Below are 27,931 nucleotides of genomic sequence, written 5' to 3'. Positions count from 1 at the left end.
CAATAACAGTATCATTGTCAATTAAGAAAGAGCCTCAGGTAAGCAGAGGATGGTTTAGAACACCTGAAAAAGCTGTCTGGATTGGGCTTCTGTGTAGATAGGAGATTTCCTGGAGCGCCAGCGTACCTTTGCTTGCGATTCTGGAAGCTTCTGTTTTAAATAATATGTTACAGGTTGGCCGGCGCCATAGCTCAACAGGCTAATCCTCCGCCTTGCGGCGCCAGCACACCGGGTTCTAGTCCCAGTCGGGGCGCCGGATTCTGTCCTGGTTGCCCCTCTTCCAGGCCAGCTCTCTGCTGTGGCCCGGGAGTGCAGTGGAGGATGGCCCAAGTGCTTGGGCCCTGCACCCCATGGGAGACCAGGAGAAGCACCTGGCTCCTGCGTTGGGATCAGCGCGGTGCGCCGGCCGCAGCGCGCCAGCCGAGGCGGCCATTGGAGGGTGAACTAACAGCAAAGGAAGACCTTTCTGTCTGTCTCTCTCACTGTCCACTCTGCCTGGCTCTGCTGTGGCCAGGGAGTGCAGTGGAGGATGGCCCAAGTGTTTGGGCTCTGCACCCCATGGGAGACCAGGAGAAGCACCTGGCTCCTGCCATCGGAACAGCGCGGTGCGCCGGCCGCTGCGCGCCAGCCGCGGCGGCCATTGGAGGGTGAACCAACGGCAAAAAGAAGACCTTTCTCTCTGTCTCTCTCTCACTGTCCACTCTGCCTGTCAAAAAGAAAAAAAAAAATTAAAAAAAAAAATAATAAAAATAAATAATATGTTACAGGTCATCAAGACCACCTCCAGGTTTGGTAACGTGACTATCAGGAAATCATATAGTTGGGCTCATAGCCAGCACTAATTGCAGTGAGAGAATACAAAGAAATTCCAGCAAAGGAAAAAATGGACATAAGGCAAAGTTGACGGAAATCAGGCACAGTCTCCCAAGTGCCCTATCCTGTTGGAATCACATAACATATGCTTGGTTCCTCCAGCATGGAATAGTGACAGCACATGTGAACTGTTGTCTACCCAGAGGGCTCACCTGATCCCAGGAATTCCAGGGTTTTCACTGGGGGCTGGTCACATAGATGCCATCTACAATGCTAATACCAGAAATCCCAGACTCCAGTAGAAAATAAGATGCCTAACATGAATTGCGTTGTTTGCTTAAATGATTTAGGCCCAGGGAGCCATTCTTATGAATGAGAGAGTGGTGATAACTCTCCTGAAATCCAGGTGTTCCGATTCTAGCCCAGGGGTAACTGTAAGCATGTCTTTCTAAGGATAGTAGTCTTAAGCTGGCTATGTTAACTTTATGCACAAAATGCAACCTTCATTTTCCTTTGTGTATATGTTAAAAAATAAGAAGTGCTCACCAGAAAAAGTTGGAAAGGGAAATTACCCATAATCCCATAATAAATGAATAACCAATTTTTATATAACTTCTATCAGTTATTTTAATAATACCTTTTTAAGGCAAAAAACAGTTGTATTATTTTTAATAATAGTTGGCAGATTCTCTGATATCAGTAACTTTGCTTTCTTCACAGGTTTATTATTATAATGCTCGGACGCGTGAATCTGCATGGACCAAGCCAGATGGAGTTAAGGTTATTCAGCAATCTGAATTGACACCTATGCTTGCAGCCCAGGCGCAGGTTCAGGCCCAGGCCCAGGCCCAGGCCCAGGCCCAGGCTCAGGCTCAGGCTCAGGCCCAGGCCCAGGCCCAGGCCCAGGCCCAGGCACAAGCGCAGGCCCAGGCCCAGGCCCAGGCGCAGGCGCAGGCACAAGCCCAGGCACAGGCACAAGTGCAAGCACAAGCAGTAGGAGCTTCCACCCCTACGACCAGTAGCCCAGCACCTGCAGTATCCACTTCAACATCTTCATCCACCCCATCCTCTACCACTTCTACCACAACAACTGCCACTTCAGTTGCACAGACAGTATCAAGTGAGTACCAGCTAGCGTATATTTTTATTCAGGGGCTGGAGAAAGAAACTAGGAGCTGAATTACAGAATGATCTGAATGTTTCTGGTATTGTCCTTGATGTTATTTAAAATATGTTTTTGACATTAAAACTCTTGGGTCAGAGAAAAACCAAAATTTATGTTAGTAAAAGAAATTATTTGCTTAGTTGCAGTTCATGAAACTAAACTGGGTAGGTACGGGGTTCACTACTCATCATGGCTAACGGTAGTGATGAGTGCTGTGGGGTTTGCAAAGTAATTTGAATTTGTGGCTACCTTATAGAGTTCGTAGTTTTTCTAATTGAGGCAAGAATAATACATGTGAAGAAATTAGAATAAGTATAAAATTAGAGAAGAAATGATGTAAGGATTCAAGAACAGTGGGTAAACTATATGAGTATTCAGATTTATCATGAAGGATATGGAGTAGAATTTGAATATATTCAAAAGTGTAAAAGTGAGGAAAGGGTTTTCAGGTTAGCACCATGAACAAAGGTCAGGAAATAATAAATAAATGGAGTTTATGGGATTGTTAGGAAACTCTTCTGAGCTGAGAGGATTTATATTGGCCAGTAGATTTTCAGTAAGAGTGAAACAAGTTATGAAGGGTCTTAAGAAGCAGTCATATGGGTGAAATAGACACTAAGGGTCCTGTGTAAATGCAGTATTTTGGAAGAGTTTACTATTATTAGCTTTTTGGATAGTGTTGAAATCAGGGAGTTCTCTTAGGAATTTGTCACTAATCTCTTTATGAGGTGGTGGGTCCTAGAATGGAATGCAGGTAGATGGAATGAGAAGTTGCAGTAGCAGCATTCAGAAAGGTAAGGGAATTTTCAGGTATAAAATTGCAGAGGCCCAAAGGCTAGATCTTTTGTAAAAACATGAGATTTGATTAATAGCAGATTTCAGGAATGAAGAGTAGGATAGATCTATTAATTTGCTTCAAAAATTGTCATAACTGCCTATGCTACTTACTATACTTTTTTTTGTTGATTTCCTCTTTTGCATATGGATATTACTGCTTACTCTATAGTCTGAAACTGAGCCTAAAATTGTTTAATCATGTTATGTATTTGTTTGATATGATACTATACTGAAGATAGCTATCTTTACAGGATGATTATAATTTATATTATTTTACTACCCCTTATATTATTTTACTTCCCCTTTCCCTGCACCCAACCTCCCATAGCTTTGGGGACTTAAGGAAATTATTAGTGTGTAAGAAATACTCTTGTATATGAGAGAAATTTAATCATAGTGGATTCAAATTTGGATTTATTATTGATTTAAGAAATAACTGAAGATGTAAGGTACATATAATATAGAGACAGTTTTTAAAGACCCTACTTAATATTTTTTTCAGACAGCTTGAGGGAAAATGAGCTAAAGAGGAAAATGTAAATAGTGCTTTACAAATTTGTTTGCTTTTGTAACTAAGATGAGTTTCTTATAGAAATATAACAGTCATACTAGCTAGCTGTTTGAAGGTCTTCACCTTTTTATAGGCTAAGTGAGTCTAAAACTTGTATGACAATGCAGAAGACAGGGTTACCTGTGGTGGTAATGGGAGAAGAGGATTAATAAAAGCAATGTAGGTCTAGGTGGAGGCTCTGTGTTACTTAAATTTTTTCCCCTGCCTTTGTGGGAAGGAGAAATAGTATTTCATCTTGCTTTGAGGGAGGTAGGTATACAAAGATGTTAAAAATTCTATATAAATTCAGTTTCTTTGTCAGAGTAGTCTGTCAGTGAGCTTATGCCCATCTTATGATTATCAACTATTCTGTTAAAAATCCTGTTTGCCAGTTTTTTACTCTGTCCTTCAGTGATTGGGAGACTTTTATTTTAAGAACAAGATAGTAAAATTATATTCTTTTCTACTGCTTTTAAACATGAGTATTGATGTTGTCTGAGTATTTCTGATAAGTTTTTATTTCACTTGATTCAGTATATCATAAAGTGCTGTCGTGGCTACTGTCTTAAGATTTTTCCATCTGTTATATATAATCACTTGTCTTTTTTAGTTAAAATACGAGACTGGATTAGTATATTTTGAGGCCTCAAGCTTTAATAGTTATTATAAGAAATGAAGTGGTAGTCAAGTCTTAGGTATCCTACTTCTCCTGGTTTCTCATCTAATTCTTCTATGACTTTCACATTTCCTGCTCATGACCCATAGCCAGTAATCAAAATCAGATGGCTCCTGTGCTAGAAAGTAAGAGTGATGGGTTGAGTGAATACTTTTTACCATCCCATTGGTGATCCTTTCCATTTGAAATTTGATGTCCTTATAAACCATTATATTTTCCAGACTGTATTACTTTGGATAATAATTTGAGTAATTGCCTGAATACTATTTTAATACTTTTTAAAAATTTTAGTTCTGTGAACTGTAATATAGATCTATGAGTATTTGTAACAAAAAATTTATATTTTAATCCAGTTTGTGCAAATTTGTGGAAAATGATGAAATCTTAGGGAAGTTGGGAAGAAAACTTAGATGTATTTTGAGCCATTATGGTAGATAACAAATGCTAACTGCTAAATGTATGGGACTGGGCAAATGTTGCATGTAAGTTGTATTTTTCACACTGTTTTAAATTATATTAATATGATACTGTACCCTAAGGCTAGGTCTATGCTAGACCAACAATTCATTCCTGGGCCCTGAAGATACTTGTTTGGCCCTGCTGTCTATTTAGCCAAGGTGAGTCCCTTATTAACAAGTATGAAATTGCTCACATCTTCCCAGCCTAAGTGAGTTTTTCATTTTAAAAGCTGAAAAAAGATACTGACAGAGTTTGTTCAGTTGCATTGTTGGGTGGTTTGACTTAAACAGTGTGTTTTCTGGTTAGAATAAAATTGGCAAAAAGATTGGGAAAGCACTGATTTATTTATTTAATTTGATAAATTCGTTCTTAGTCTAATACAGGTAGAGACCCATGCTTTAACTTTTCTGTACATCAAGAAAAACGTTAACCTATTTGTTAGCAATAAATCACCAAAATGAATTTTGTTTTGTGAATAGATGGGTTATGAATAAGTAACAAATGTTTTGTAATATGTGAGAACTGAAACTTTAAGAAGTGTGGAATATGGTTTTTGTTTTTTTTTTTTTTTTTTTTTTTTTTTTTGGTCAGCTGTATTTTCATTATGATTACTAGGGATGGAATGTGGTTTTTTTTTGTTTTTTTGTTTTTTTAGATAGTTAAAAATAAAATGAGAACACAAATTATCCTGAATTTCACATTCTCCTGATCTTAAAATGGAAACCTGAGCTTTAAAATTTTTTTTTTTTATATTGAAATAATTTTAGGGAAATCTGAGTTGTTTTTTCCTCCATTCATTCATATCCAATCCGTCATCAGTTATTTGTGTATCTTTTCCTCTGTGTTGTCTCTTGCTTGGAAAGTTCCAGCAGTGTTAGAAATGATTTTCCCACCTCTGTTCTTCCTTTATTTCCTATGGGTCTGCCAGCTTAATTCCTGAAATGAACACTGATAATAATTCTTCTGCAGAAACCTTTTGTCTATCCTTTTTACGTTTATGAAGTTGAATAACATGAGTTCATTCTTAAATTTAAATTCTAATAAAAAATATGTAATAAAAGTGTGTGTCATACACAGAGTTAACTATTGTTAATATATATTGGTGTATATTTTTCTAGATCATTCTCCGTACTTTTGCCTAAGTTACCCGTTTTCCACAGATTCCTTAGCCTCTCTGTTCAAGGCTTCCTACTTCCTGCCTCTGGCCTTTCTAGCCATAACTGCCTGGTTTTGTTAGTATGTCCAGAGTTTCACTAGTTGACTACTTGTTTTCAGTTTTCTGAACAGTTCTTTATTCTCTTTTCTTTTACTCATACTTTCCCGATCACTTGATTATTTTCTCCTTCTGCTCCCTCATTTTCCTTGTTGAAATCTTAATCTTTCAAGGTTCATCATCTCAGAATAAAATTTTCTGTACTCTTTTTCACAGTTAAAAATGATCTCTGCATTTTTATACCCCTGTGCTTTTTCTCATTTCACTTTGTATTTTTAGTTACTTTTTATATTTCATTTAACTGTTCTCAAGATTCTTGAAGACAGACCTTTTGACAGGTTTCTTGCAGTGCATGGAATGGGCCCTTAATACTTAGTATGAATGAATGAATGAATGATGAATGAATATGATAAAATGGGTTCTGAAGAAGTGATACGTTTTTGTTTTATCTTTTATCAGCACCCACAACACAAGATCAGACCCCAAGTTCTGCTGTTTCAGTTGCCACGCCTACAGTTAGTGTTTCAGCTCCTGCTCCGACAGCCACACCTGTGCAAACTGTTCCCCAGCCGCACCCACAGACGTTACCTCCTGCTGTTCCTCATTCAGTACCTCAGCCAGCAGCAGCAATACCTGCTTTTCCACCAGTAATGGTACCTCCGTTTCGTGTACCCCTTCCTGGCATGCCAATTCCACTTCCAGGTAAACCAGCAGATTATAATAGTTTGTTCAGCTGTTTCCATATTGTCAGTTAGTTTGTTCTCATGTGTCTGTTGCATTTGAAACTTTGCCTTGAATCTCATGTGTTTGAAATGTTTTTGAAAGATTCATGGCTAATTGCAATATTTTCTCTTCAGTTTTGGTAAATGTCCTTTTTTTGTTGTTGTTTACATGTGTTAAATTAGAGCCACATTTAAAGCTACACTTTGGATTTTGGCCTGAATAATTAAAAATGATCATCTTTTCATGTAAATATGTTCTAAATGCAATGCTTTTAAGGGATTGAGTCTCTGAAATTAAGAAATCACATCATAGTAGCTAACACAGTTGAATGATTTATCTACACTGCACTGTTCTAAAAACTTCTGTAATTTTCACAACCATTTTACGAGGTAGGTACACAGACAGGTTAAATTATCTGCCCAAGGTCACATAAGTAGTAAGTGATAGTTTTGGGATTTGATCTTGTGTCCTCCAGAACCAGATTCCTAGGTTCTAGAAACAGTTATGCTGGGAAGAAAATGTAGTCACTTAACTGTAAAAAAATAAAAATAAAAAATTACTGTAAAACAGCTATATCTAGATACCCTTGTAACATTCATGAAGTAAAATACAACTTGCATTACTTGAAAGCTTAAATTGTTGTGGCAATTTCATGTGTTTTATTATCTAATGAGATATTACTAAGGTTAAAGATAGAAAAGGTTGTGGGGTAGGATTTTTCCCTTAGGGATTAAACAGTAATAGTGTTGGGCATTCTAATTTGAATGCACTTGGTGTTACCAGATTTGTTTAATCCTTGATCTGTGGTCCCTTCTCCTTATGGTATACTTGTAAACATTGATATCATAGTGAATTCACGTTCACACAGGGCCAGTGTGTAGTAAGGATGGATGGAACCTAGGCCTCTCTCTGTTTCACATTCCTCCCATTTTTATTGCCACTGTTTTATTGTACTAGCTCCTATGTAAGATGAGGGTTGTGATAATAGCTATTTCTAAGATTCGTACACCTCTTAATTACCGCTATTGCTCTAGCTGTCTTTTTCTTTGTGACTACTTTGGGAAGGACATGTTCTCATACTGTGCATTGCCAATAAACCAAAATTTTCAAGAATTATCGTTTTTTGTTTTTGATTTGATAGAAAAACCTTTGGCACATTACTGAAATAGTGTTAGGTAATTCAGTGCCCAGTGTGTACTGTTTAAGAAACATTTCAAAATAAGAAAACAATGCATTTTCTCCTACTAGGGATTATCCCTTTTCTAAATCAAATTTTAGACAAGCCACTGGATTCTTTGTTCTGGATGTAGTTTTGTTGGAAACTAAATGGTAGATGAAGAATAGCTCAATATTTTGTCCTAACCTTGCAGTTTTGGTCTGTGTTAAGATTAAGGACAGTATTAAGACCAGATCTTAGTTTCCAAGTGATTTGAAGAAACTGGGGTTGTTAATTTTGTAGAGAAGACTTGAGAGGTAGCACAACAATGCTATTGACATATTTTGAAAGACACTCATCCGAAAGTACATTTATTTTGCTTTAAAGATTCTTATTAGACCAATGAGTAGAGTACAGAGTAGCAAAATTCATTTCTGTAGAAATGTCACATTAAAATCCCTACAAGATATAGCTCCCTTTTTTATGTTATATATATATATGTATATATATGTATACATACATACATACATACATACATATATATATATATATATATATATTTGAAAGGAAGACAGAACAGAGAACTTGAATCTGTTGGTTCATTCAATTACCAGCTGCATCCAGGACCAGGCTAAGGCCAAAACTGGGAACTGAGAACTCTATCCAAGATAGTCTCCCCCAAAGTGGCTAATAAAATCCCAGAGCCATCACCTGCCTCCAGGATTTGCTTTAACAGGAAATTGGAGTGAGGAGGGGGAGGCAAGTGTTGAACCCAGGCCTTAGGCACTTAGATAAGGGATGTGGGTGTTGTAACCACAAGGTCACAAATACCCATCTTTATAATTGCGATGTTGTGGTTTCCCTTGACCTTTACTCCATTGATCAAAAATTTAGGAGGGAGGCTGGCGCCATGGCTCACTAGGCTAATCCTCCACCTGTGGTGCGGGCACCCCAGGTTCTAGTCCCGGTTGGGGTGCCGGATTCTGTCCCGGTTGCTCCTCTTCCAGTCCAGCTCTCTGCTGTGGCCCGGGAGGGCAGTGGAGGATAGCCCAAGTGCTTGGGCCCTGTACCCGCTTGGGAGACCAGGAGGAAGCACCTGGCTCCTGGCTTCGGATCGGTGCAGCGTGCCGGCCACAACGCACCAGCCGTAGCAGCCATTTGGGGGGAGGGTGAGCCAATGGAAAAGGAAGACTTTCTCTCTGTCTCTGTCTAATAACTCTGCCTATCCAAAAAAAAAAAATTAGGAGGGATGGTAGTGACTATTTGGATCACCAAAATGAAGTCCCTGTGAAGTTTAGAAGTGAAAGGCATTTAATACGTGGCAGCCACTAATAACATTTCATAGGTTGATTTTTTTTTTTAAAGGTCTCCCACACGGGTGCAGGGGTCTAAGGATCTGTGCCATCTTCTGCTGATTTCCCAGGCCATGGCAGAGAGCTTGATGGGAAATGGAGCAGCCAGGACTCAAACCAGCACCCATACGGGATGTTGGCACTGCAGGCCAGGGCTTTAACCCGCTGTGCCACATCGCCGGCCCCTCATAGGCTGATAGAGAACGTGAATTAGATAGTTTGGAACATGTTACTACCATACCAAGATTCTTCAGAGTGGGAATTAGTATCTTATAGAAAGTAATATTAATATTGTTTGTATATTGAAACATTTATTTTCCATTTTAATTCAACTTAACAATGTTAAGTTTCAGTAAACACAAAAGACATCTAAGACTTTTCTCTTCCCAAAATCTTTTGCTTTTATATACATTGAGATCTGTCTCTGTTTTTTTCTCATTATTTCCACTCTGTAGTAAGAGGATTTGTCATGTATCTTGGAGCCCTAAGTTCTATTTGAAATAGCATTCTTTGGCTTTACTGAGGATGATTAAAGAATGGGTAATCAAACAAGATGAAAGGAAGGAATCAAAGAATGAGGTAAAATACAGGGATTAAGAGGTTAGGAAATCAGATTAGGATTGTAGGATTTCTATTTTTATCTCAAAAGTCCTAGAGATGAATGAAATTTGAGAAACTTACTGTCAGTGATGCCAGAATTATCCAAAATGCTAAATGGGATTTTCTAATTTATTAGTAGTATAATTTGAGGGCAGAATTGTCGGAAAATTGAACAAATGTTCCCCTTTAAAAAAAGAGGGATTAAAATGATGTGTGATTATTCTGTGAGTATTCGTGGTACACATCTAGTACCTTGAGGAAAAAACCTTACATATATCTTTTTTAGCATGAAGAAATGTGTGTGACCTTTTGCCTTGGTCTGTATGTTAATAGTAAGAGCATTTTGTGCTGACTCAGTTGATTTTTAATGATAGCAGTTAAGTCTAAGTGGATAGATTTAGTTTTCTTCTCTTTAAGTTGTATAGTTGGAATCATTTATTGGAGAATGATTTTGGAGAGTAGTCTTTGAGTATAAAATTTATATATTCTAAAAATTGAATTTCTAGTGCTAGATTAATAGCTTTGATAGTCCTGCAGGTGGCAGTATTTATATTTAAAGTTATTGCATGCTGTACAAATGGTATTTTTCATTGCTTGATTTCAACATTAGGGACAAGAAAATTGTACATATAACCTTACTTAGCATGCTTTTAAGATCCAGTGTTTTTATTTTAGTTTATGGATTAATGGAAAGTTTAGCTTTAATATTCTTTTTTTTTTTTAAGATTTTATTTATTTACTTGAGAGGTAGTGCTACAGACAGTGAGAGGGAGAGACAGAGAGAAAGGTCCTCTGTCCGTTGGTTCACTCCCCAAATGGCTACAACGGCCAGAGCTGTGCTGATAGGAAGCCAGGAGCCAGGTGCCTCTTCCGGGTCTCCCATGTGGGTGCTGGGGCCCAAGGACTTGAGAGCCATCCTCTGCTGCTCTCCCAGGCCACAGCAGAGAGCTGGATCTGATGTGGAGCAGCCGGGACTAGAACCGGCGCTCATATGGGATGCCGGTGCTATAGGTGTAGGATTACCCTACTCTGCCCCGGCTTTAATATTCTTATATAAAACAGTACTTATGAAATTAAAAGATCTTTTCAAAATGAAAAGCATTTGTGTGTGTGTGTGTGTGTGTGTGTGTGTGGGCATAGTTACATTGGTACAAATCTTGGAGGGTTGATTTTATTTTTAGTCTCTAGGAGAAATTTCTTTTCCTTACATTCAGTGGGAAAAGTAGTTTATTATTATTTTTAACTTCTGGATACCAAACTGAGTTTAGTGTTTTCAGCTAAACAAATAAAAAAATAAAAGTTGTTTTCCCTTTACATTTCTTCAGCCTGTTCCTTTAAAACAGAAAATTTAAAAATCACTTTCAATTTTGAATTTCCTCAGTTAATCAGTCTTAGTTTTCCAGCTTTTGCTTTTCTTCCCCTATTTATCTCCATTATAATGCAACATGATGAGTCTTCATTCTTCTAAGAACTGTACGTAATTCTTTAATATACTTCTTTAGACAGCTTAAATGATAGAAGTTTCTGTAACCACCAGCCCATATTATCACTAACAATATAAAAGAGATTGGGTGTTCCTTAATGTTTTAGCCTGCCTCTACAGTGTTCTGAGTCCATGGGATTCCATGGAACAGAGGCCGTCAACGTGGGTATTTTGTCGTTAGTTAGATGCTACTCTCCTTCATCTTTGCCTTTTTCTTGCTTAAAATACGATTTGTGGTGGGACATCTGGATCCATTTCATAACCTGCTTTTCTTCCTACCCCTCCCACCCATTTGTCCTATCATATTCCTCTTCCACTTCTGGTTGTGCTCCATGCCTCTCAGCTCCTGCATGCAGGTTCACCTTAGCAGTAGCCTAGAAAAAGTGTCTTGTTAGCATCATGCTGTGTCTGCCTTTCACTGGTATCTGAGCAATAGCAGCATGGTTTGATGTCCTGTGGGGAAAGGACCACATGAGAATTTGTTACATGTATGTAATGAAGGGGACTTTGTTTTGTTGAACTTAAAGCACTGAGACTCCTTCAAATGTTAACAGAGATGGTAGGTAATTATTGATATAATTCAGTTAGTATTGTTGGATTTGACATCACTTCCCGCAAAATGTTACACATACAGAATTTTACTCCATTCTTGGTCTTTTTCATTAGAAGTCGCATTCTAAATTGTAGTGGTAAATTATTGCCCTGAATCCCAGTGGTAGCTGACATACAATGGCAGCTTTCCAACGTATGCTTGCTTATCCATTTTACAGGTGTAGCAATGATGCAAATAGTCAGCTGCCCGTATGTAAAGACAGTCGCTACCACCAAGACCGGTAATTTTTAAAACCATCTTAGTTTGTTTTGTCTGTAAGTTGGCATGGTAGTGAATGTTGTTGTTTATCCTTTTATTTATTTTTTTGCCCAAGTGAGTGGATTTTTTTATATTTTTCTTTTTAATGAGCAGTATATATACAGTTGTCATATTTGGCCAACACTTAATTTTCCCAATTGCCTGTAGTATTAGCCTCTTTGGTTCACAAAAGCAAATAAGGTCAGATCACTTTATATCTTAATTTATGTAATAAGTGTAAACAACTTCATTCTCATACTCATAACATTTAATTTTATTTTTGATGTGTTTTTAAGTTAAATATAAAAAAATCATTTCCATGTGTAAAGTGATGTGATTATGCTTGCATGCTAGTGAGTATATGTGTGTGAATATTTGTGTGTATAGAATATATTTACATTTTAAAGTTACTGAAGTAAAGTAACAACTCAAAAGTTAAATTCTAGTTTAGGATTTCAAGGTTTCTTTTCAGTTTTGATTCATGTATCCTTGTTTTAATAATTATATAGTATCAGCTTACTTGGCTGTGTTGTAAAATACATTAATCTTGGCTTGTTGTTTAAAAACTGGAAGCAGCATTGCTTAGGAAAAGAATAAATTGACAGAGCTCACAGTGATAGTTGACTTTAGTCATTTAGATTTGATAAACCCATTCATTTTAAATGAGGAATTTTTCGTATCCTGTTAGGTGTATTAGGATTACAAGATAACTTTGCCCTAGGCAATACACTCAGTAAATATATTTGTTGTGAATTCATGAGAATTTGAGAGATTATAAAAATATATTTCTGCTCATAATTAGTATATAATTTTTATCATTTATTATTGTTAAGGCTTCATCATAGGGGAGACCCAAATTTTTGACTATTCTGCAGGTATTTATTGGATTGAACTTTTGTATCTAATTGATTGGGTGATGTAGGCACTAGAACTAAAACAAAGCAGGGCAGTAGAATGAAATAATACCAAAAACCCCTTTTTATATTTTTTTGTTCCATTCATTCATTCATTTATTAATATGTAATAAGATTTAGCTCTTATTTTAGAGTTTCGTTTTATATTGCAATTAAATACTTGAGTCTAATTTTTCATTATTCTTTTGTAGGTGTATTGCCAGGAATGGCCCCTCCTATTGTACCCATGATACATCCTCAAGTTGCTATTGCAGCTTCACCTGCTACCTTAGCTGGAGCAACAGCGGTTTCTGAGTGGACTGAATATAAAACAGCAGATGGGAAAACATACTATTATAATAACAGAACATTAGAGTCAACCTGGGAAAAACCTCAAGAACTAAAGGAAAAAGGTAGGCATTTAATGATTTGGGACATAGGATTAGGATGAACTATGATAAGTAGAATCCTTTCTGAAATTCTGAGTTTACTTCTTTGCAGCACGTTTGAGGGGTTTTCTAATCATATTATGGGATAATTTACTGCTACTAAGTTGATATTTATTTATTTTGAAAAATCAGTTCTTCTACTTATACACTTGTTATTGTTTTCTGTATGGAGCGATTACGATATACATACATACCTGCTTTTTGTTTTTGCTCTTGTCAAGAATTGCATAATTATTGTGTAACTATTGCTGTGCTTACTGAGATTGATAACAGTAGTTAGGAAGGAATGTGTGTTGTGAAAGAAAAAGTTTCTGTCACAGGCCCTTACTTCTGTACCCAAAAATCATAATTTTCTTTTCATCGAAATGAATGATTACTACAAATGAAGTATAAATGACCTGAAAGATGCTATGTCTCCTCCAAAGATAGTTTCCTAATTGGTTTAGTAAGTTATTTGAAGTTCAGCATTACATTATATTCAAATCAGTATTACAAGGAATGACATTTTATCTTTGTGTTTAATAACTAGAAATAGAATATCTTAACTTGTAATTCTCTGTTCTTTAAAAAATTATGTCAAAACCTTTAAGTGACATTGTCTTTACTTTTTAATAGAAAAATTGGAAGAGAAGATTAAAGAGCCAATTAAAGAACCCTCTGAAGAACCTCTGCCCATGGAGACAGAGGAGGAGGATCCTAAGGAAGAGCCTATAAAAGAGATAAAGGAGGTAAAAGGCCACAATCTGTTAAACCTGGGAGTCAAGAATAATTCTTTGGTAAAGTTTACCTATAATTGAGTATCTGTTTGATATATTTAAAAATAATTACGAATTTGCTCTCTGTAATTTTAGGGTTTTAGTTTGTAATTCAGTCTTTCCTTTGAGCATTTTGTTAAATTACTTCTAAAACTAAACTGAGGCATATACAAAAAAAGGGTCTTGGACCAGAGCTTAGCCCAAGACATGTTAAGGTCATATGTGCAGCTTTGTTTTTGGGGGGATGTTGGATATATTTTATCAATCCTCTGTTCTGTTGTTTCCTTTTGTGGAGTGATCCCTTTATAACATTGAAAGATTTCTGTCTTTTGGAGTTTCCATTGTTCATTTGGGGCGCAATGATATTGCGTGTTTCAGTAAGTTAGTGGAAATAAGAAAGAACCTTAAAGGAGGAGAGTGCCTCTAATTATCTATACTGTGGTTCTTTGTTTTTACTAAGCACATGTTTAAGAGTCTTTTTTTTATTTATTTTTTGACAGGCAGAGTTAGTGAGAGAGACAGAGAGTTACATACTGAGAGAGAGACAGAGAGAAAGGTTTTCCTTCCGTTGGTTCACTGCCCCAGTGGCCGCCATGGCCGGCGCTGTGCTGATCCGAAGCCAGGAGCCAGGTGCTTCCTCCCGGTCTCCATGCGGATGCTGGGACCCAAGCACCTGGGCCACAGCAGAGAGCTGGACTGGAAGAGGAACAACCAGGACTAGTACCCAGCACCCCAACCAGGACTATAACCCGGGGTGCCAGCGCTGCAGGCAGAGGACCAGCCAAGTGAGCCATGGCGCCGGCCATGTTTAAGAGTTTTTAAGTAAGATCCTCCACTATTGCTGCTGCTACTGATTTCTGCTATGGTAGAATTCAGCTCTTTGTGGGGGTGGCAAGGAGTTGAAATTTTCTGGAAATCCCAGCGTAGGGTCTCCTTCCTCATTCTAACTGGCAGATCCTGTGTTGGTTGCATTTTGAGGTGTTTTGCAGTGGTATTTATTTTTGTGAAATCATGTTTGTGTTCTTAATTAAATGGGAATAATACCATTTCCCCTAGGAGCCCAAAGAAGAGGAGATGACTGAAGAAGAAAAGGCTGCCCAGAAGGCAAAACCAGTAGCTACTACTCCTATTCCTGGTACTCCATGGTATGTACATAGATTAATTAATAAAGTTTTTTTTCCAAGTCATCGTTTATTGTTACATGGTTTCTTTTGTAGAAAGAAATGAAATGCCTCTAAACAAGAAGATTTATTTATTTATTTGAAAGGCAGAGCTATAGAGAGACGGACAAAGAGGTCTTCCAAATGGCCACAGTGGCTGGAACTGGGCCAGACCAAAGCCAGGAGCTTCCTCAGGATTTCCCACATAGGTGTAGGGGCCCAAGCACTTGGGCCATCTTCAGCTGCTTTTCCTGGTGTATTAGCAGGGAGCTGGATTGGAAGTGGAGCAGCCAGGACTGGAACCGGCTCCTACAGTGTTGGCCCCGAAAAGAAATAATTCTAAAAAATATTGTCGTATGTTGAGGTTTGTTCTACTGAATATTTGGTTCTGATTGTATTTGGGGTGTTGATAACTAAAGTATCTTCCTTTGTGGTCCCTTTCATTAGTGGCTTTATTGTTCAAAATTTGGGTATTTCTTGTACCAGCATTGAAGTAGAGTGGATAAAGCTGGAAGATCTATCTCTGTCTCTCCCTCTCTCTGTGACTGTGCTTTTCAAATAAATAAAATAGGGGCTGGCACTGTGGTGCAGTGGGTAAAGCTGCTGCCTGCATTGCTGGCATCCCATATGGGCACCCGTTCAAGTCCCGGCTGCTCCACTAGTGATCCGGCGCTCTGCTGTGGCCTGGCAGAGCAGTGGAAGATGTTGGTTTTTTTTTTTATTGTATCCCAATGGTACTCTTTAATAAGGTTCTCTCTATTCTTGAATTTCTTACACACTAGGAAGTAGATCTAGAGGTGTAATCAGATTTAGGTTTGATCTCCTTGGCAAAAGTAGTTCCCTCAGGATGCATCTAGTTGGCTGTGTGTGGGGTAGGGTGAGGTGGGGTGGGGGAATGTCAGCAGCCATTGATGATGACGATTGCCTAGATCAGTGGTTTTTTTGACCAGGAGTAATTTTGCCCTTCTAACTCCAGTAGACACTTGGCAATGTCTGGAGACATTTTTGGTTATCACAGCTTGGAGGGTGTTCAGTAACATCTAGTGGGTAGATGAGAGGGATGCTTTCAGACATTCTACCATGTAGGACAACTCCCTGCAAGAATTAATTATTAGGAGCAGGGGAGGGCAGGCATTTGGTCTAGCAGGTGAGATGCCAGGTGGGGATGCAAAGTGCCTAGGTTTGAGAATTGGCTTCTCTTCGTATTCCAGCTTCCTGTGCTACTTCCTGCTGGGAGGCAGCAGTGATGGCTCAAATGGTTGAGTCCCTGCCACCCACAAGAGAGACCTGGATTACCTTCTAGGCTGCTGGCTTTTGCCTGGCAAGGTCTCATCATTGCAGGCAACGGGGAGTGAGCCTTTAGATGGAAAATCTCTGTCTCTGTCTCTTTCTATATGTCTCTCTTTCAAATACAAGATGAAAATAAATAAAAAATTTTAAATAGGAAAAGGTAGACATCAGCCTAGATCCATTAAAGCATCAGAAATTGAAGGTCGTAATATATTTCTGTTAATATCGTTTCATTTAAGTGGAATACTATTTGTGGGTTTTTTTTTGTTGTTGTTTTGTTTTTTGTTTTAAGATTTATTTAACTTTATTTGAAAGGCAGAGTTACATAGAGAAATGGAAAGTGAAGTGTTCCATCTGCTGGATCCCTCCCCAAATGATCACAGAGGCCGGAGCTTGAGCAGATCTGAAGCCAGGATCTTCTTCCGGGTCTCCCACATGGGTGCAGGTGCCCAAGCACTTGGGACATCTGCTGCTGCTTTCCCAGGCACATTATCAGGGAGCTGGATCAGAAGTGACTCGAACCAGAGGTGTTGCAGGTAGTGGCTTTGCCTGCTGTGCCACAGTGTAGACCCTTGGAATACTTATGGAGAAATAACATCTCATCTATCTACATTGGTTAGTTAGGGGTATGGATTGTATAGGAAGGAAGGATTTATCAGTTTTCAGAATAATAAGTTGGTTTGAGTATTATTAATCCATAAGTTTAACACTTTATGTTTCTGTTGCAATTACTCTTTTTTTAAGATTTATTTGAAAGGCAGAGTTACAGAGATGCAGAGGCAGAGAGAGAGGTCTTCCATCTGCTGGTTCACTCCCCAGATGGCTACAACAGCCAGAGCTATGCCTATCTGAAGCCAGGAGCTTCTTCCAGGTCTCCCATGCAGGTGCAGGGGCCCAAGGACTTGGGCTGTCTTCCCCTGCTTTCCCAGGCCATAGCAGAGAGCTGGATTGGAAGTGGAGTAGCTGGGACTCGAACTGGCACTCATATGGGATGCTGGTGCTGCAGGCCGCAGCTCTACCCACTACGGCACAGTGCCGACCCTTACTATCTTTATTGATGTTCAATCATTTTGTCTTTGGTTAGCAGAAACCTCTTGAGACTAACTGCTGAGTTTTTTGGTTGCAATTCCTTTTTTTGTTGTTGTTTTTTAAGATTTTATTTGTTTGAGAGGTAGAGTTAGAGGGGGGGAGACAAGACAGAGGAAGGTCTTCTATGCATTGGTTCAATCCCCCCAAATGGCTACAACAACTGGAGCTGGGCTGTTCGGAATCCAGGAGCTTCTGGTCCTCCCATGTGGGTGCGGGGACCCAAGCACTTGGGCCCTCTTCCACTACTTTCCCAGGCTGTAAGCAGACAGCTGGATCCGAGGAGAAGCAGCGGTACACAAACGGGTGCCCATAGAGGATGCTGGCGACATAGGTGGAGGTTTAACCTACTATACCACAGCGCTGGCCCCTTTTGGTTGCAGTTCTATATTTTATAGATTGTTTGCTTTTTATTATGACAATATATTCTGTTTTTCTTAGGTATTTCCTGTGTCAGACCTAGATTCAGCCATTTTCCCAAGGAACCCTGATGTCTTTTTTGTAAGAAGTGACATTTATAGGTTACAGTGTCGGATTTGGGAGAATGTTGCTACTGAATTAATCATTATTTTTAAACTTCTTTGAAAGACACAGATGGAGGATACACACATTTAAAGTTGCATCATCTATTTTAAGATCCTGCTTTAAGATTTATTTATTTAAAGGAGAAAGAAGGAAAAATCTCTCTTCTGTTTACTGGTTCATTCTCCAAAATGACCACAGCAGCTGAGAATGGTATAGGCCAAAGCCAGGGGTTTGGAACTTGATCTCCCACATAGGTGGCAAGGGCCCAAGCACTTGGCACATCTGCTTTCCCAGGCACATTAAAAGTAGGGAGCTGGTTCAGAAGTCGAGTAGCCAGGACTTGAAGTGGCACTCTGATAAAGTGTGTGACTGTCATAGGCAGTTTCTTATGCCACCACACTACAACTCCAATTCCCAAATAATTGCTTTTTTTTGTTTGTTTTAAAGATTTATTTAAAGTCAGAGTTACATAGAGAAGGAGAAGCAGAGAGAGAGAGGTCTTCTATCCGCTGGTTCACTCCCAAATTGGCTGCAACGGCCGGAGCTGCGAGGATCCAAACCCAGGAGCCAGGAGCTTCTTCCATGCCTCCCGCATGGGTGCAGGGACCCAAGGAGTTGGGCCATCCTCTACTGCTTTCCCAGGCTATAGCAGAGAGCTGGATGAGAAGTGGAGCAGCCGGGACTCGAACCAGCACCCATATGGGATGCTGGCACTGCAGGTGGTGGCTTTATCCGCTACGCCACAGTGTTGGTTCCAGTAATTGTTTTCTGTACAGTTATTTGACTGAGTTGATACACAGGCTGACTTCAAAAAATGATTATGGGGACAGTTACTGTCAGCAGGTTCAGATGACACCTGGGATGCCTACATCTTGTCCCATGTCATAATGCAGGCTGTAGTCTGCCTGTTCTATTTCCAGTCCAGCTTCCTGCTAAAAAAAAATCATACAAGGAAGCACAGCAAATGATGATTCAAGTGCTTGGTCTCCTGCTACCCGTGTAGGAGACATGGATGGAGTTCTGGGCTACTGGATTTGGCCTGGCCCAGCCCTGGTATTGCAGACATGTGGAAAGTGAGCCATTGGATGGAGGATCTCTCCACCTCTTTGTCTCTGTCCTTCCTCTGTAATATATAAAAATAAATAGTTAACAATGTTTTTTAAAAAAATAACTATAGAAACTATTGAGCTATTTCCAAAGTCAAAGTGACTAAAATTAAAATAGTCTGTATTAGAGAATCCGCTCCCGAGTTGTGGTTTCTCCTAGTAGCGTACAAAATAAACAACTCAACTCTAAACTCCTAGTATTTTGTTATGCAGATTTTGAAACTAGAGGAACATTTTAAGAATTTCTGCAGTACAGATGGTTTGACTACCTGGATTCTATGGATATTATTTTGCCATGTTTGCTTTTTCATTTATGCATTCCTGATGCATTAGAAGTTGTGAACATCATTACACTTCACCCCTGAACACTTACTTACTTCATCATGCACTTTATTAGTGTGGGGCAGATTTGTGTCCAGGATTCTCTGATAATTCTGAAATGTTTTCACAGCTTCTCTCTTTACTGATTACATGCATGAATGTACATATATGCAGCCCATTGGTACTTTGAGATTGCATTGAATCTATAGAAAATTAGAATAGATATTTCTAATATTCTTTCTCAATTCATGAGTGTGATTTATCTTTTATTTATTTTTATATATATTGTTTAAAGATTTATTTATTTATTTGAAAGAGTTACACAGAGGAAAGGCAGAGAGAGAGAGAGAGGTCTTCCATTGGATGGGTCACTCCTCAATTGGCCGCGACGGCCGGAGCTGCACCAATCTGTAGCCAGGAGCCAGGAGCTTCTTCTGGGTCTCCCACACGGGTGCAGGGGCCCAAAGACTTGGGCCATCTTCTGCTTTCCCAGGCCATAGCAGAGAGCTGAATGGGAAGTGGAGCAGCCGGGTCTTGAACTGGCGCCCGTATGGGATGCTGCTGCTTCAGGCTAGGACTTTAACCCGCTGCACCACAGTGCCGGCCCCTATCTTTTTGTTTATTTAGGTCTTTAGCTTCATATGTCAAACTCTACAGCTAAAAATTCTTGAGAGAAATCATATTTAGCCCTGGGTATTATGTTTCTTGGTACTAATGCAATTTAGATACTTTTGAAATTTCCTTTTCAAATTTATGGTTATTAGTGTATAAAAATAGAGTTGATTTTTGTATAGTAAATTTCTATTCTAGAACTTTGCTTGAATTTACTTACTATAGTACATCTATAAATTTCCCTGCATTTAATTTCCCTAGGTGTAACGCAGTCATCATCTGCAGATAGGGACACTTTTACTTCTTTTATGATCTTCTATACCTCTATTATTTTTTCCTCTGCTTATTGCTTGGGTCTTTAGTGTAATGCTAAATAAGAGAGGTAGAAGCAGGCATACTTGCCTTTTCCTGATGTTTAGCTGTAGCTTTGTCATAGACCTCTTTTATTGGTTTGAAGAAGCCTTCTCTGCTTTGTTTGCTAGTGTTTTTTAATCATAAATCTGAAATTTTTTATCCTTTTAATATGGTGAATTACATTGATTTTGTTGTGTTAAAATGGCTTTGCATTTTGAAAATAAACATTTGTAATGGTGTCTTTTTGTGTTGCATGATATTTGCATCTATTTTCATGAGGACTCAAACTGGCTCCCGCATGGGATGCCGGCACTGCAGGCAGCGGCTTCACCCGCTATGCCACAGCACTGGCCCTAAACTTTTTATTTTTTGTTTCAGTTTTGTTACGTTTTTCAAGAAACTTGTTGGTGAATTTCTTAATTTCATATAAGGGTACATAGTAAAGATTATAGAAAATGTACATTTTTTAAAAAAGATACATTTATTTAATTGAAAGGGTTACAGAGAGACGGGACGGGACGTAGAGAGGGAGAAGTCTTCTATCCACTGGTTCACTCCCAGGTGGCTGCCAGAGCCAAGGGTTTCTTCCGGGTCTCCCATGCAAGTGCAGGGGCCCCAGGACTTGGGCCATCTTTTGCTTTCCCAGGCCATAGCAGAGAGCTGGATCAGAAGTGGAGTAGCCAGGACTCAAACCTCTGCCCATATGGGATGCTGGCACTGCAGACGGCAGCTTTACCCTCTCCACCACAACACCAGCCCCCCACCCCAAAATTGTATTTATTAATTTGAAAGAGTTAGATGGAAAAAGAGCGCACTCGTGTGAGAGAGATCTTCCAACACTGATTCAGTACCCAGATGGCCTCAACAGCCAGGATTGGTGCAGGCGGAAGCTAGGAGCAACCAGCTTCTTCTGGGCCTTCCACATGGGTGGCAGGGACCCAAGTACTTGGTGCATCTTCTGCTTTTCCAGGTGCTTTATAGGGAGCTGAGTCAGAAGTGGAGTTACCAGGAGACGGAACATGAACTTGTGCCCGTATGGGATACTGGCATCACAGTTGGCAGCTTACGCCATTAAGCTACAACACCAGCACCTAAAATTTACTTTTTGATTTTGTGTTTGATTCATGTTTTATTTCCAATTATTTGAGATTTTTCTAAATATCTTGTTATTGATTTAATTCCCTGTAGTCAGAGAATTCACTTCGTATGGTGTTGATACTTTTAAGTTCATTTAGGCTTGTTTTTTTGCTAGCATGTGTTTGATTTTAGTATTCTCTGTTTTGTGTATGGTTCCTCCTTGAGTTGCTGCGAGTGGTATTAGCCTACCATAATTGTAAAATTGTTTCTCTCTTTAATTGCTTTGTTTAATTATTTGAGATGCACAGACAGATAATTCATCAGCTGGTTCACATCTCCAAATACTTAAAATAGTCAGGGCTGTTCAGGTGTCCCTAGAGATACCCAAGTACTTGAGCTGTTTCTGCCTCTCAGATCACAGGAAGCTAGAATTGGGAGCTGAAATAAGACTTGAACCCACCTAATATAGGATATAGACGTCATAACCAGTGGCTTATCTGCTAGGCCAAGCAGCTACCCCTAATTTGTTCCATTCTAATTAGATTGTTTTGAAGCTCTGTTAATATACTCATACACATTTTATAGCTGTTGCGTTATCCTGATGAATTGTCCCTCTTATCATACTTAAATGAGCCTGTTTGTTCTCTGTTAACTCTGTTTTTCTTGAAATGTTTGATTATTAAAAACAACCATTCTTGCCTTTTATGCTTCCTATTTGCATGGTGTATCTTTCAGTCTATCTATGGCTTTATATTTAAAGTGTGTGTGGTTTTTTTTTTTTTTTCCTTTCCTAAGATTTATTTTATTTATTTGAGAGGCAGAGTTACAGAGGGTGAGAGAGAGAGACAGGTTTGACCCATTGGTTCACTCCCCAAGTGGCCACAACAGTTAGAGCTGGGCTGATCTGAAGACAGGAGCCGGGCATTTCCTCCAGGTCTACCATGCAGTTGTGGGAGTCCAGGGACTTGGGCCATCTTCTACTGCTTTCCCAGGCCATAGCAGAGAGCTGGATTGGACGTGGAGGAGCTGGGACTTGAACTGGTGCCTATACAGGATGCTGGCACTGCAGACAGTGGCTTTACCTGCTACACCACAGTGCCAGCCCCTGTTCTTTAGTTTTATTATTTGGTGACTTAAAGCTCATTGTTTGTGATACTTTAAAATTCAGTACTCTACAACAAGTTTCTTAGCATTCTAGACTGATCACAAATTGGTGTTTTCTGGTTTTCTCAATTAGTATATTTGAGCTGCTGTTAAATTAAGTAACTATCAGTAATGACTTGTCCTTCTTTACTGCTTTGCTCTCCTCCCTTTTGACAGGTTGACAATAAAAAAGTTCCCTAAAAAATAAATTCTGTGACATATAAAATTATATTTTGAATCAATTTCTAGGTGTGTTGTTTGGACGGGTGATGAGCGTGTCTTCTTTTATAATCCCACCACTCGTCTTTCTATGTGGGACCGACCTGATGATCTGATTGGAAGGGCAGATGTTGACAAAATTATTCAGGAGCCTCCTCATAAAAAAGGAATGGAAGACATGAAGAAATTAAGTAAGTTTTAAGTTAGGAATCCATTCTAATTTCAACATCGTTTTAATATTTTGATAGAATGTACGAGGAACAGATACTTTTTAAAAAAACTTTTTAAAAAAGAGTGGTATTCTGGATTGAGTGCAGTAATAGAAATATAAAAACTGTAGAGAATTTGGATAAGATTGTTTTCTATAAAGTACATGTACGTTTTTAACTTACTGCCTTTATCAACATTTTATCAGTTCAGGATGTTTGTACTGTTGCTGTTAGCTAGTTATTAATACTATTGAAATGTTCCTCAGTGAGCCTGTCAGCGACTTTGGTGACTAACCGTATTTTCTGAAATAATAAAAACATATATATGTACAGAGTACTTTTTTAGTATTTATCAAGACTTTGTAAAGATATGAAAGCTTAAAAAAAGATATGAAAGCTTAGTCTTTTGAACTAGATGATAAGCCTTATTTGTAAGAATATAGACACACTTAAGTTTTGAGAGGTTGTTGTTTATGTGCTTCATGTTCAAATAATATTACAGCATATTGAGTGCAAATATTTGAATATAATTTTTGTTGTGTATTTCTCATTCAAAATTTGCCCTTGGATTGATGGGATTGATCTGGGGTTCCTGCCCCATGTATTATGAAAGACTGATTAGTCATTTCATAGTTCTAATGAAACAAATCATAATACATTTCATTTATCGTGACTGAGAAATTATCATGGATTGTACAAGGTAGCTTCACAGAGTTTGTGGAAAACTGGAATTAAAAGATAATGTGAGGCCGGTGCCGCAGCTCACTTGGCTAATCCTCTGCCTGTGGCACCGGGTTCTAGTCCCAGTTGGGGCGCTAGATTCTGTCCCGGTTGCTCCTCTTCCAGTCCAGCTCTCGCTGTGGCCCGGGAGTGCAGTGAAGGATGACCCAAGTGCTTGGGCCCTGCACCCGCATGGGAGAGCAGGAGGAAGCTCCTGGCTTCGGATTGGCGCAGTGTGCCGGCCATAGCGGCCATTTGGGGAGTGAACCAACGGAAGGAAGACCTTTCTCTCTGTCTCTCTTTCACTGTCTAGCTTTGCTGTCAAAAACAAAAAACAAACAAACAAAAACAAAAAGATAGTGTGCATTTCCTATGAACTGTCTGAAGACTCCTGGAAATGATACTGACATTTTTTGCGTGTATGTAATTTCTAAATCATTGCAACTTTGTATGATGCTGACGGTTCTAGGCACCCATCCCCCCATTAGTAGTCATTTTGTAATTATGACATTAATATTTTAGAACCATATTACTGAATATTGCCAAGAAAATGTGATTTGCTTTTGTCTTTTGTGAGTCTGTTTTAAAATCTTTGATTTATTTGATCCACATGTTAGCATGCATCATTAAAAGAATATAAATCCTAAATCAAGAAAGTTTTATGTATTTCCAAGTTTAAGGTTTGGACAAAAAAACCACTTCAAAATGAATTGAAAATGTTAATATAAAAGGGGGAGGGCAGGTAGGGGAATAGAGAATGAAATTAATGTTTTATAAAAGTGAATATTGAGAGGTAGATATTTTATATAAGCAGTAATTTTTTGAAAGAAAAGATTCTGAAGTGTGTATGTACAGCTGTTCGTAACAGTATTTGAAATGTTTTTACCAGGACACCCGACCCCAACAATGCTGTCCATCCAAAAGTGGCAGTTCTCTATGAATGCAAGTAAGTGAACTATAAAATTACAGCCTTTTTTAACCCTGTGGAAGCAAGTGTTTTGATAGTGATTAGCTGTGGGATTCATGGCTTAGTAATATGAGAATTGCTTGCTTATTTTTATAAAGACTATGTTTGATTAAATTGTCTTACAGTTAAGGAAGAGCAAGAATTAATGGAAGAAATTAATGAAGATGAGCCTGTTAAAGCAAAAAAACGGAAGTAAGTGATACATATAATTTGTGTGATTCCAGGTAGATATTACATTTAAAAAGTTGATTAGGTCATAATCAGTTTTTAGTTAGGGAGATAAGTACTGTATATGTTATTAGGAGAGAGATTTCATGGTTGCTCTTTTAGGCCTGATGTTAAATATAGCTTTATTTTAAAATGTTTTAAAATTCTTCTGTTGCTAGATGTGTAAAAGATTTGGTTATTCAAATATATATCAGAAAGCCAAATGACAGTTTAGGAATTAATTCTTTTCACAAATTCATTAGGTCTGAATTTTATGAAAAATACGTTTTCTTCCTAATACGGATGCCAGTAGACACTGCTCCAGCAATCTCATAAAAACAGACACAGACTTATCTCTTTGTGACTTACCTAGTTCATGAGTCTGTAGTCATTGCCACCTCCTAAGGAGTGCATTCGTGAGCTTAGAAGGTGCTCTGAGAGAAGGACTGCTAAAAATGAAAGAATTAGTTGGGTCAGTGTTCTAGGAATGGGTGAAATGTGAATGTTACTAATCGGGGAGGGTGGAAGGATGGGGTAGAGGGTGTGGAGGTGGGGGAGGGGGGAAATGGGACCATTATTTAGCAGCAAAAAGGAAAGTTTGAGTCATTAGGGACTAGTTATTCTTAGTCCTTATGAAAAGGACAGATTGAATGCAGCCAAATTATGGCAAGGAAATCAGTACAACAACCCCTGTCAAGGGTGGTTCTTTTTTAAAAATTTGCATATTGACAACAATGTTAAACGAAAATATTTAAGAGAATCACCCATAATCTATCACCTTAACACAGCTATTCTCATTTTCGCAATTGACTTTTTAGTTCTTGACCAAATGTATAATTTTTATTAGTTGTGAATAACCAACTTTTTGTTCTTTTTTAAAAATTCTAGAATCAGAACTTTGTTTTCTTAATTACATGACTGTATTCATTCTGTTTATGTACCGTAATTTTGGATGTTCCTACAATGTTAAACTTTTAGGTTGTTTTTAATTGTTTGTTCTTATAGACAACTCTGTAAGGTTTTTAACTGCTTTTATCAGGAGAATGTCAAAGAAGTCCTTTATGTGGATTGCCCGAGCTTCTCTATTTAGGTACAAAGCTAAAAGCCTATTTTTTCCTGGCTTAGTTTTTCTTTTATTTCTTTTATTGAGATAGATAGTGATAGTTTGTATTGTGACATTTTCATTTAGTATAATTCTGTAAAGGTTATTTATTTTCATTAGTTATATTTCTTGGATGTCTTTTAACTCTTTATTTAAATAGTTCTTAAATAAATTATGATAAGAGGGTATATTGTTTGGCAAACTGCTTTTACCTGTTTGTTTTGTGCATATCTTAGGTCACAGACTATCTCGCTAAGTTCCTGCAGGTCACGGACTATGTCTTCTATTTCTTTTGATTCGTTCCCTAAGTACCTCTCATATTTGTGGGTTAGCCTTAGTTTTATTTAAAATTTTGGGCTACCTACAGTACCCTATATAGCATACTTTTAAAATTTCCAAATGTCCTTTTTTCCTAATTCCCTTAAGTTTGTGTAGGGAATATAAACCAATTTCATCAATACTGTATACTTGGCAGATTATATTTAAGAAGGAAGATCTGCTAAAATACACTCAAATATTAATTTTTTGGTTATTTTCATGAACGGGCCTTTTTTATAGTGTATATATTTGAGAGGTGACATGATTTCATGCAATCTCACTGGAGTACCACACTGCAACAGAGTTGCTCTAAGCCCTAAAGTGCATTTTTGGAGAAACAAGAAGTAGCTTAGTCATTGATGAACAGTTCTAATTCCACCTAACTACTCCTGGGCCCATGTTGCTCTCTGGGACCTGTCCTTCAACTTAAATCTCAACTTACCACCCAGAAAGTGAGTAATAAAAATGTCAGGTAGGTAAGGTATATATCTCACATATCCCCTTGGCCAAATTTGCGATTATTTGAATTTTATTTTCAGATTAAATGTTTTAGATTATTTAGACTTAATACCAATTTTTATTAGATTTTAAAAATATTTTATGTGTTTCTAATGTAAAACATTTTGAAAAATACCATTTTTTTCTATATCATTTCAAGAACTAAAAAATTATTCTATACTGTTTAATTTTAACACATAGTTTTACTGCAATGCTAGATAAATTTTTTTTTTCTTTTAGTAAGATAGTTCACTTTGTCTATCAACTAGTGTCAGGGAGACATAGCACGTTAAAGGTATATAGTTTTCTCTATCGATGTCGCCATTGTAACATCATTAGAAACTAATTGTAATTTTATGATTATGATGATGAAAGTTGTTTACCCCTTAGAGTTCATTTGAAATCCTCAGTATAATTTGTTTTTGCCAAAAATATGCTGCTCAGTAGTGAGTCTTGAAAATTCCATTGATTTTAAGATTGTTAGTAAGATTTGTTCTTAGTATTTTGTCAGTTGATGCCCTATGTTTTATCTTTTATAGGAGAGATGATAATAAAGACATTGATTCAGAGAAAGAAGCTGCCATGGAAGCTGAAATTAAAGCTGCCCGAGAAAGGGCCATTGTCCCTCTGGAGGCCCGAATGAAGCAGTTCAAGGACATGCTGCTAGAGAGAGGGGTCAGAAAACAATCTTTGGGGGAGATATTTCTGTTTTGTATAAGTAATATAAATATGTCTTGCTAAAAGGTCACATCTAAGGTTAGTGCTCATGTTATGGGGGGGGATAAGGGATGTATCCCTTACTGTCAGATTACCGTACTATATTTGCAACAGCCGTTTTCTCGACTAATTCAAATCATATTTAACTAAACACCATTTCACTATCCTTTTAAGTACAAATACCTATTTAACATTTGTTGAGTCAGTAAATTTTGGTGAGTAATATAAGACGAGTATTAACATTGCAGAATGGCGGACTCCTTGGAATAGGTAAGGTATATATGATTCTTGCTTTTATATCTTCAGAATGGATTTTGGTTACAGGA

At 38.1% G+C, this 27,931-nt stretch overlaps 1 protein-coding gene across 13 annotated transcripts in view; it reads left to right on the top strand.

The window, feature by feature from the left end:
- TCERG1 (transcription elongation regulator 1) overlaps nucleotides 1–27,931 on the top strand; it is a 66,503-nt gene that overhangs the window by 10,619 nt on the left and 27,953 nt on the right. For 3 of the 13 annotated variants that reach the window (XR_009865748.1, XM_062188893.1, XM_062188887.1), the window contains exons 4-14: nucleotides 1,534–1,933; nucleotides 6,173–6,415; nucleotides 11,798–11,860; nucleotides 12,983–13,183; nucleotides 13,835–13,995; nucleotides 15,031–15,119; nucleotides 22,898–23,058; nucleotides 24,686–24,742; nucleotides 24,889–24,955; nucleotides 26,010–26,060; nucleotides 27,428–27,563. Coding sequence is in view for 12 of the 13 variants with exons in the window: in XM_062188893.1 (XP_062044877.1) it covers nucleotides 1,534–1,933; nucleotides 6,173–6,415; nucleotides 11,798–11,860; nucleotides 12,983–13,183; nucleotides 13,835–13,995; nucleotides 15,031–15,119; nucleotides 22,898–23,058; nucleotides 24,686–24,742; nucleotides 24,889–24,955; nucleotides 26,010–26,060; nucleotides 27,428–27,563 (1,629 nt within the window). In the remaining variant the exon portion in view is untranslated. The remainder of the gene's footprint in view (nucleotides 1–1,533; nucleotides 1,934–6,172; nucleotides 6,416–11,797; nucleotides 11,861–12,982; nucleotides 13,184–13,834; nucleotides 13,996–15,030; nucleotides 15,120–22,897; nucleotides 23,059–24,685; nucleotides 24,743–24,888; nucleotides 24,956–26,009; nucleotides 26,061–27,427; nucleotides 27,564–27,931) is intronic. The other 10 variants (XM_062188896.1, XM_062188888.1, XM_062188898.1 and 7 more) reach the window with 6 other exon arrangements.

This window comes from Lepus europaeus, chromosome 4 (assembly GCF_033115175.1).
Source record: "Lepus europaeus isolate LE1 chromosome 4, mLepTim1.pri, whole genome shotgun sequence".
Classification (NCBI taxonomy): Eukaryota; Metazoa; Chordata; class Mammalia; order Lagomorpha; family Leporidae; genus Lepus; species Lepus europaeus.
The sequence above is the reverse complement of the archived record's forward strand: the minus strand, read 5'-3'. Positions and strand labels throughout refer to the sequence as shown.